The sequence below is a fragment of the Myiozetetes cayanensis genome, unplaced genomic scaffold, assembly GCF_022539395.1.
Source record: "Myiozetetes cayanensis isolate MyiCay16 unplaced genomic scaffold, myiCay2020 scf32, whole genome shotgun sequence".
NCBI classification, from domain to species: domain Eukaryota; kingdom Metazoa; phylum Chordata; class Aves; order Passeriformes; family Tyrannidae; genus Myiozetetes; species Myiozetetes cayanensis.
Genome location: NW_026087544.1, coordinates 1,992,454 through 2,002,973, shown reverse-complemented (window position 1 = coordinate 2,002,973; position 10,520 = coordinate 1,992,454). Strand labels below are relative to the sequence as shown.

At 51.7% G+C, this 10,520-nt stretch overlaps 1 protein-coding gene across 1 annotated transcript; it reads left to right on the top strand.

The window, feature by feature from the left end:
• The first annotated feature begins 800 nt into the window (after positions 1-800).
• RAB29 (RAB29, member RAS oncogene family) lies at positions 801-8,839 on the top strand. Its single transcript, XM_050327038.1, has 5 exons — positions 801-960; positions 2,173-2,244; positions 3,609-3,790; positions 4,588-4,709; positions 5,343-8,839. Exons 1-5 carry the CDS (start codon positions 801-803, stop codon positions 5,458-5,460), a joined length of 654 nt encoding a protein of 217 aa, XP_050182995.1. The 3' UTR covers positions 5,461-8,839.
• Positions 8,840-10,520: the final 1,681 nt, after the last annotated feature.

Here is a 10,520-nt window from a genome sequence, read left to right as displayed (position 1 = left end):
TCTGCAGCTTTTGGGGCACGCTCAGCCCCTGGATCTGCAGGAATCGCTGGCTGTGGAAGGACTCCCATGCTCCCCAGCTGCTTGGGCACTGATTCCCTGCAGGGCTGTGCCTCCAGCTCGCCCAAACAAGAGGATCTTGGTGCAGGATCCCAAAACAAAGCCCTGGCAGTGCCAGAGGTGGGGGAGCAGCCACCCAGGCCCTGCTGGCTCACATCCCACACGCTGAATATCAGCCTTATCCTGCTCTCCTGGGGAGGCAGAGGGTGTGTTGGCCTTTTCTAAGCTGGGGGAAGGAGCCCGTCTTGCAGAGAGAAACACTGGGGGTTGAAGACCCTGAAGGAAACAAAAATATATTCATATGTGTGCGTTTTGTGGAGTCTTTTTGTTGATCTGTGGGTTGCAAAGGGGCTGGGGGTGCAGAGGGCAGGGGCTGGGGATACAAGGGGTGCCCAGAGCAGGGCTCGGAATGCAGAGGGCTGGATCAGGGGATGCAGGGGATACAGAGGCTGGATCTGGGAATGCAGAGGGCTGGATCTGGGGGTGCAGGGGATGGATGGAGCTGGACCCGGGGGTGCAGGGGATGCAGAGGGCTGGATCAGGGGGTGCAGGGGATGCAGAGGGCTGGATCTGGGGGTGCAGGGGATGGATGGAGCTGGACCCGGGGTGCATGGGATGCAGAGGGCTGGACCCGGGGGTGCAGGGGGCCGGGTCCGGGGGTGCCCCGGGCGGGCAGGGCGAGCGAACTACAGGTCCCGGCAGCCCCGCCGCGGTTCCGCCGCTGCCCCACCTGACCCTCTCACATGACCGGCGGGGCCGGGGCCGGGGCCGGGGCCGGGATGGGGCAGCGCGATCGCATGTTCAAGGTGCTGGTGGTGGGGGACGCCACGGTGGGCAAGACATCGCTGGTGCAGCGCTACGCGAACGACAGCTTCAACCGGCACTACAAATCCACCGTGGGAGGTGAGCGGGGGGACCCTGCCCTTCCCGGGGGCTTCCCGGTGCTCTCCCTGGGGTCCCCGCATCCTCCCCGGGGTCCCGGTGCCTTCCCCCGGGACCGGCACCGGCCTCTCCACCGGGTCTGTCCCCGCTCCGCATCCCGAGCCCTCCTGGCTCCGTCCCGGAGCGCCCCGGGTTTCCCCACCCAGGCTCGGCCGAGCCCCCCGGGACCGCCGCCCCCCGCCCGTGGGATGCTCGTCCTGCTCCCCCCCGCAGCCGTGGGAGCGGGAATTTGGGAGAGGAACGAGCTCCCATCGGGGGTTTGTTGAGCATCTCCCGCAGCAGCTCCCAGAGCCTCTTCCCGGAGCCCCCGCGGGGGTTTCTGCCCCATCCTTCTCCCCCCTGCCTGGGAATAACCAACCCCCAGGAGCTGCACCCTGGACAGGCTGAGGTCACAGGCTCAGCTCTTCCCAGCAAAACCAGCAGCATCAATTAATGGTCTGGGATGGATTTAGCAGCCTGGAACCACCACTGGGGTGTCGGTGGTGCTTGGGAAGGTCGTGGGGCAGCGACAGGTCTGGGAATGGGGCTGAGTGGGGTTGTGGGTTCTTTGTTCAACACCGGTGTAAATGAATAAGCTGGAAGGAGCAGGAGCTGACAAGGCTTTTCCTTGGAAATCTCCCCAAGGGCCCAAAATAGTGGGGGCCAAGCAGTGCTGTTCAAGTCTTCTTATTCAGGAATTGAGGAGGGGATGGATTAAAAGTGGAAAACACTGGAGAGCCACATCCCAGTGGGCAGAGCGCCGGGCTGTGCCCACAGTCTCTCCCAGCAGGAAGAGCTGCAGACTTTTTTCTTCTTTTTTTTGTGTGGGTTTTTTTTTTGTTTCCCCTTAGTTCCTGGTTTTGGTAAGTCCCACCCAGCTTTTTCCCTGCAGTGAAAACCTGACCCATCAGAATCTGAGGAACACAGGGTTTCCCCTTTTGACTCACTGCATCGCTTAAATCAAATCATGGAATGATGGAAGGCACCTTAAAGCTCGTCCACCAGCCCAGCTTGCTCCAATCCCCATCCAACCTGGAGCTGTGCATGGGCTGGTTACCAACCCACTGGTTCAGGATTCTGGAAGGCCCCACGATTTGCCCTGTGCTGGGAGGTGGGGAAGGGCTGTGGAGGAATGAGCTCTGGGGTGCAGAACACCCCTGATGAGGTTTCCTTTCTCTTTTTGGGATTCTCTAGTGGATTTTGCCCTGAAGGTGGTTCAGTGGTCGGAGTTGGAGACAGTGCGGCTGCAGCTCTGGGACATCGCAGGTGAGTCCACAGGGACCAGCAAACAGGAGCAGAATTTAAAGTTCTCAATGGCTTGGTCCTTTTCCCCTTTCCTTTTCCTCTTCCTTTCCCCCTTCCTCTTTCTCTTCCTTTTTTTTTTCCTTTTCCTTCTGCTCCCAAAATAAATCCCAGGAGCCTGTGGATTCCAGGGGTGTGACTGCTCTGGTTTGCAGGGCTGGCTCTAGCCTGCCATAGCAATTTAAATATTTAATTAAAGGCCCATTTGCAAGGAGCTCAGCAGCACAGATGGTAATTCCTGCTGAGCATTTCCTTTTGGTTTCCAAGCTGGAGCAGAGGGAATGGGGGAACAGGCTCATCTGTAGCTGGATATGTGACTTCTCAGCTCCACATCTTGTGCTAAAACCTGGATTTCTGGCGTGAACAGCCAGGAATCCTGAGCCTTGCATGGAGCAGCTTCATGGACCTCACACTGCTGTGGCTGCCAGGATTGGGATCTGGCTGCTCCATGAGCTGTGGGAGCAAGGCCAGTGGATCCCTTGGGAGCAGGCATGGCAAGAGGAGACTGTTGGGTGAGCAGGTCGGGAGCAGGACACACTCCAAGGGACAGTGTTGTGTGTGCTGAGGTGGAGGGAGGAGCCCCTGCTCCCCGGAGAGGTGCAGGAAAACGTGGTTCCCAAATTCCCTGGCACCAGGACAGGGCAGCAGCGTCTCTAAAATGGCACCTCTGGATCCGGAGAGATGAGAAAAACAGGGCTGTGGTTTCCTCCCGATTCGCTGCTCGGCTGCCTGTGTTTGGAATCCTTAAAAAGGCAACAGGAAGGAGAAGTTGGCAGCAGGAGGATTGCAGCAAGAAACTGGTTTCAGTTTTGGCACCAAAAAAAAAAAAGGCTTTTGAGATGTGGAAAGCAGGGGGGCCAGGCTGGCACTGTGCCCTTGTTGTGCCCCAAGAGAAGGAGATGCCCGAGCTGACAGTCCCTGGGCACTCAGAGGTGTGTGGGGACACAGGGCTGGCTTGAGGGACACCAGGAATAATGCAAATATTGTGGTTGCTCCATGCCTGGAAGTGTCCAAGGCCAGGCTGGGCTTGGAGCAACCTGGAAGGTGTCCCTGCCCATGGCAGGGATTGGGATGAGATGAGCTTCAAGGTCCCTTCCCACCCAAACCAGTCTGGGATTCCATGACTGTATGATCTGAGTGCTGGCATTCAGAGCTGCCCAGTTTGCTCCAGCTCCATCAAACTGGATCAAACTGGAGTTGCCTGTATTTCCTCATTATTTGAGTGGGGATCACGAGTGTCAGCTGAGAAAAGGATGGACCACAATAAACACATCATCCCAAAAGAGTAACCCCAGGGGGGGTAATTTTTTTTCCCTTTGATCCCGAAGGACAGGAACGTTTCACGTCCATGACCCGCCTGTACTACAGGGAGGCCTCAGCCTGTGTCATCATGTTTGATGTCACCAACATCAGCACATTCAGCAACAGCCAGAAGTGGAAGCAGGATTTGGACAGCAAGCTCCTGCTGCCAGATGGGAATCCCGTGCCTTGCCTGCTGCTGGCCAACAAGGTGAGGAGCTCTGGGTGTGCTCTGGGCCTGTTTGGGTGGGTCTGTGTGGTTCTGTGGGGTGGTTTTGTGTGGTTTTGTTTGTCTCTGTGTGTGTGTTGAAGGACTGGTAGGACTCCATGGGTGGATGCACTGAGTTGTTCCCTTGGACTCCTTGGGCTTTTCCAGCCTCACTGATTCTGGGATTCTGTTCTGAGGTGACAGTTTTGCCTGTTGTAGGGAAATCTGTGTGCCTGACCCACGAGCTGTTACGGGTCAGGATCCCTCTGCCTCCTGGTACATCCTGTTGTCACCACTGTGGCCTCAGTGCCACCACACCTGGAACTCCTTCCCTGGCTGCTGAGAGGCAGATTTGGGATGAGGGACAGTGTTTGAAGCTCCATTCCATGCGTGCTTGACTGAGGTGTGTCAGTAACCCAGATGAGATAAATAAATTGCTGCTTGCAACATCCCATTAGAAACCTTGCCCCGAGAGCTCTCTCAGCCTGGGGATCTGGGAGCTGTGGAGGGCTGAGCTGCCTGCACATAGGCACTAAATGGCCCTCCCAGCTTAAAAATTAGGAAGAAATTCTTCCCTGTGAGGGTGGGCAGGCCCTGGCACAGGTTGCCCAGAGAAGCTGTGGCTGCCCCAGCCCTGGAAGTGTCCAAGGCCAGGTTGGATAAACTTGGAGCAACCTGGGCTGGTGGAAGGTGTCCCTGCCCATGGGCAGGGGGTAGAATGACATGATGTTTAAGTTCCCTGCCAAGTGAAACCATTGCATGATTCTGTGATTCTGAAATGCCTGATTCCTGTTTTCCAGTGTGACCTTTCCCCCTGGGCAGTGACAAGAGAAGAAGTGGATCGGTTCAGCAAGGAAAACGGCTTTTCAGGATGGGTGGAGACGTCTGTCAAGGAAAACAAGAATATCAATGAGGCCATGAGGTAGGAACAGTGCCTGGTGATGCATCCAAGAGTTAATTCCCTGCACAGAGAGGCTGTGATCTCCCCATCCCTGGAACTGATCATCCAGTCCTAACTGTCAAAACATCACCACCACCACCACATTCACCACTAAACCACATCCCCAGGTGCCACATCCATACATTTTTTGAGCACTTCCAGGGATGGTGACTCCACCACTGCCCTGAGCAGCCCCTTCCAGGGCTTTACAACCCTTTCCATGAGGAGTTTTTTCCTTGTATCTGATCTAAACCTGCTCTGGGTATTCACAGCTCACGTTGAGCTTGGGCAGGTGGTACCCAGGGGGTCTGTTGATGTGTCCCAGTCCTTAACTGGACCCGAGGTGAGGTGGTTGCTGTAGGTGTTGTGAGTTATCCAGTCCCTGCAGAGTCTCCTGATGCTGCCAGGTATTCTTAGGAATCCTCTTTGCAGTGCTATGAAGTCCCTTCACCTGATTTTTCAATCATTTTGTAGAGTTTTGTGTCCTTCTGGGCCGAATTGCTGTTTCTTTTCTGCACTGCTGAAAAGCTGGGTGGCCCCTTCCATAATGCTGCTGGTTAAAAAAAACCAACCAAACAAACCCCCAAACCAAACTCCCAAATGTTTGTCTTGCAGAGTGCTGATTGAAAAGATGATGTCCTCATCCACGGGTGATGGAAGTTCCTCCACTGCTGGGAGTGGGGATTATATTAACTTTAAAGAGACCTCCCCACCAGGCTGGGCGTGTTGTTAAGAGCCCCTGACACACCAACTCCTCGGGTCTGGCAGTGATGGTCCTTTTATTATCATCATCAGATCTCCCTGAACTGGCTCTCACTGGTTTTGGGGTGGTTTTTTCACAAGATCATGGACTGTTTCCTGTTTAGTGAATATTCTTTCTCAGTAGAGCATTTGCTACAGTGACTTGAGTGAGGAGTGGAAAGGAGAGGAGTGGGAGGATTCCTCTTTTTTCCCAGTGTGGCTGGAGCTCTGCTGCTCTGATGAAGCACAGGCTGTGTCCAAGCACAGGGCTTGGATTATATTTGGGTTTTTTTTAAATTTTTGAGCACTTCACCTTCTGCCAGGTGCTGGCCTGTGCCAGGCTGCTGAAGGTGTATTTTTAATACTGTTTGCACCTTTACCCCCCACCTCCTGCACCCACCACACCCCAGAGGCACCAGCCCAGGGCCTTGCAGTGACCTTGGTCCACCCCCAGAGTCCAGGGGGTCTCCCTGTGGATTCCTGCTCCGTGCTCTGGAATGACAAGAGTCTCTCCTGGACAGACCCAACACATCCCATCATCACCACTGAGGGTGTGAGGGGAGTGTGGATCGACGTGGTGCCCGTGGAACCAGAGCTGGGCAGGTTCCAGGGGGAATTTGGGCAGTGGAGCAGCACAGCCCCCCTCTGGCCTGAGTTCTGACCGTGCTGTTCAACAGCAGAGACCTCGAGCTGAGGTCAGGAATTGCCTTCTGTCCTCCCTGCTCTCTCCCCCTCTGGCACCATCCCATTATCCTGCTGTGCTGCCCCTTTATTGGGGGGAGCTGGATGAGGGGGGGGCTGTAAACCCCTTTGTGTGCCAGAACAAGGGTCCTTTTTCACTTTTTAGCACGCCCTGGATCCCACCACCCCTTTGGAACAGCCTTGCAAGTGCTGATGAATTGCCTTCCCACCATTATCCTGCAGCCAGGAGGGAATTTGGTGGCAGGGCTGGTGCAGGAAACAGCTCCCTGAAAGCCCCCCCACTGCTTTTAGAGAGGGGAAAGAGGAGGAGAAGACTTTGTGGGACAAAAAGGAAGTGAAGAAACCACTCCCCGCTTCTCTCTGGTGCCTCCCTCTTCCCCCCAGGTACTGCCTGTGAGGAAAAACTGGTGCCCAAAAATTGGTACAAGATCTCTATCTCAGGAGAGCGAGCAGGAAACTCAGACTGCAGGGCTGGAGTCAGAATGGTGTGTGGATTTGATATGTTTTTGATCTGCCATGGCTCTGTGATGGCAGTGTGTGATGGTACAGAATTGTCCTGCCCATGTTTTAAGGTCTGCATTTCAGCAAATGGCCTTCAGTGACGTTTTTCCCCTTGAAAACAGGACTATAAATTGCTCTGTCCTGATTCCTGGTGAATTAGGACTGGTTTTCTTTGGCAAATTATTCCTCCTGCCTGTCTTTTCTTACTCTGTATAATCTATGGAGGGAGAAGGTGGTAGAAAAGGAACCAATTGCCTTCACTAAGCATAAAAAAATCCAAGTTTTCCTTCCTTGAAGCTGAAAATAATTTATAAGTGGACAGTAAGTGTTAAGAAATTTAGAACCAGTGCTCCAATGTTTTAATTAAAAGCTGAAATACCTGGGCTAGGATTGTGTCATGGAAATATTGCCAAATTTGGGGTCAGGGGTGCTTAAATACCCCCTTTCTGTGCTGCTGTTTTCACTGTAGAAACATGGAGAACTGGTTAGCAACAAAATGGAAGTGCCTCGCTGAATTTTACTTCACTGTGTTAAAAAAAAAGTAAAAAAAGGAAAGGAAGTGGGTTTTAATCCTACAAATATTTCTAGTTCTTTGTGGAACATGAGGAGACGTGCCTTGAGTTTTTAAAGGATCTGTCACGAAACTGTTGAGATTCAGGTGTTATTTATTGAGTTTTGTACGTGCACCTTAAAGTGTTTTGGCAAAGAGACCAAGTGTGAGAGCCTGAAAGGTGGAGAAACCCCTGCCCAGGACCCACCCACTGCTCAGTTCAGCTCGTGGAAACTGGAAATTCCCAGTTCCTGTTCCGTCCAGTTACAGAATCCCAGAATGGTTGGGGTTGGAAGGGACCTTAAAGCTCATACCATGCCCTGCCATGGGCAGGGACACTTTCCTCTAGCCCAGGTTGCTCCGAGTTTATCCAACCTGGCCTTGGACAATTCCAGGGATGGGGCAGCCACAGCTTCTCTGGGCAACCTGTGCCACCCTCCCAAGGAATTCCTGGGCAGAAAAGCCTCTTTACACCTTTCATGTGTCACTTTAATAACCTCCCAGTGCCTCTTTGGTGCCTGCACCTCCCAGCCTGCACCTTTTCTTTCAGAAGTGCCTCAAGGAAAAAGCCAAAGGAAGGTTTTTTGGTGGTGGGTTTTTTTGTGGTTTTTTTTCTATTCTACATCATTTCTGTTCTGCCCAGTGGTTTCCAGTGCCGGTGGGAGCCTTGGTGGGGTTTATTTTCCACACTCACTGTTGGTTAACATCTGCCACAGGAGACAGATGTTAAAAAGGAAACCCCCCAAGAGCTGCACAGCAGAAAGAGCCGTTGCTGGAGCTCGTGTGAAACCCCAACCAGACAGGAAAACGATTTCCCTGTGCAGATGTGTGTGTTTTCAGAGACCTCTCTGGGGCACAAGGGGCTTAAAAAAAAACAGGCAAAACAAAGCCAGCAACCCACCCCTTGATTTAATTCTGTAAAACAGCTTCAAAAGCCCCATCAAAGATGCTCTTTCTGGGCTGGGCAGCGTGGAAAGGACGTGGGCAATGGGCGGTGCCAGCTGGAATAATTCTTGTTTTTAAAGCAACTGAAAGGGAAAAAAAAACCCAAGAAATGTTTTAAACGAAGTTAAGTCTTGTTCATGCAGGTGGATAAAAGCCTGAACCTTTCAGGTACGAATCAGAAAAGTCTTGTCTTTGTTCTGCTTCCCTCGTGCCTTTCGCCAGGAATGAGCTGGTGGGGAAATGAAGGTGTTTATTCTCCCTGCTTTGACTTTGTACCCTCTGTGCCCGTTTCCCTCCCATCCACACGTTGTTCCTCCTTCCTGTAACTTGAATTTGTGGTCCTGGGACTCAAAACCCTGTGAAGTTGAAAGGGGTATTTTCTGTGCTGGTGGCTGCGCTCTGTGGGTCCACCCAGCTGGAGGTTTTCACTGCAATAGGATTGGAAAGCAGATTATAGGACATAAATAAGTCAACAATCTCAAAACTTAGCTTTTTTTTTTATTTTAATTGCTTGCTGTTACACAGGAATTTTTTAGAGACAGGGTCCTGAGGACTGTAAAACTTCAGTATTATCGTGTTTATGTAAAGAGGAAAAACTGCTGGGAGGTTTAATCCACATCAGTCAGTAACTAATGCAGCATTGCAACAGTTTGCAATAAAAAAATTGACATGACTTGGTTAGTGGTTGTTGTTTTCCTGTCTCAAGAAACGGGTTCACAAGTTGAAACTAAAAATAACAATAACAGGAATGTATAAAACACACACTGTGAACTGCAGCAAAACAAATGAGATCCTTTCCACTGAAACACCCTCAATTATTGGAGTTTTATTGAGCTACGGGCAGGACATAAACATGCAAAACTGGTGCATCTGTGAGTCAGCCAGAGTGGCTTTTAATCCAATATCTCCAGCTCAAAGGAGAGAGCAAAGAATTCCTTGATGTGGTTACTGCACCTTCCCCCTCAGGGCCCGGTAATTCAGTATATTTTGGGGATGGATGTGCAGGCAGTTGCTCCTCTTTTTCTCCCTGATCAGCTCGATTTTCATGGGTATTGACTGGCACAAAGGACAGGGCACAGCTGGATGGGGCAGAAAAATGGCAATAATTCTAAAGGGGACAAATGAAGCTCAAGCAGGGCATTAAATAAACTCAAATTATCCTTTAATTATAATTACTGCTATAAAGCTGACCATGTTTGTATTGCCAAACCAGTATTTTCAGAGAACCCAACATATAAAAATATCGTCTTAAGTACTATTTTTAATAAAATGGAGGGATGAGTCTCTTTAAAGATCCAAATGCAAAGCAAAAGTGAGTTGTTATTGTAGAAGCTGCCATTTTAATGACTGTGGAATACATTTAATTTTTCCATGGTTAAAGCAGCTCCTTTTCTAAACAGAACCAGTAATTTTGCGGGGTTTGTAGGGAATCTATGGTCTAAAAATCAGATATCTTCAGTGGGCTTTGCATGAATTTTCTGTGCTGACGAGCGTGGTGATGAAATCAGGGCTGATGATAAAATCTCCTGCTCAAATTAATTTGTGTTTCTTCCTAATGAAAGCGAATCCCACTGAACCCGGGGCTGATCAGTGCGATAAAACAACCCAAGTGTCGAAAAGGCTGTAGATTATTACAAATTTAATCAAATTACATGATCTACCCCCGCTTTGGGGGGGGTCACCCCGGAGCACAGGAGGTGCTGTTTGACCCGAAGGTGCAGGAGCAGGAGGGAATGATGTGGTAAATCCAGTGGAATTCCACTGGGATTTGTGGTGCCAGGGCTGGCTGGCACCGTCCCCCCCCTCGGGGTGTTTGTCCCCTCCTGGCAGGGCTCTCACAGGGGACGGCGATTCCTGCTGAGCATTCCCAGGGTGGGATCCTCTGAAGTCTGGGAAGGATTCCATGACAAAGGGGCTGCGGGGCTGGAATGGCCCCGGGCTGGGATCAGCCTGCCTGCCCTAACCTGGCTGCCTAAGTCGCGATAGGCACGACAGGGACGGAGGAAACGCAGCCCCGGTGTGACAGCCAAACAAACCGGAGCCTTTCCACCCAAACACCCCCAATTACCGGAGTTTTAGTGCGCTATAAACATGCAAAACTGGTGCATCTGTGAGTCAGCCAGAGTGGCTTTTAATCCAATATCTCCAGCTCAAAGGAGAGAGCAAAGAATTCCTTGATGTGGTTACTGCACCTTCCCCCTCAGGGCCCGGTAATTCGGTATATTTTGGGGATGGATGTGCAGGCAGTTGCTCCTCTTTTTCTCCCTGATCAGCTTGATTTTCATGAGTATTGACTGGCACAAAGGACAGGGCACAGCTGGATGGGGCAGAAAAATGGCAATAATTCCAAAGGG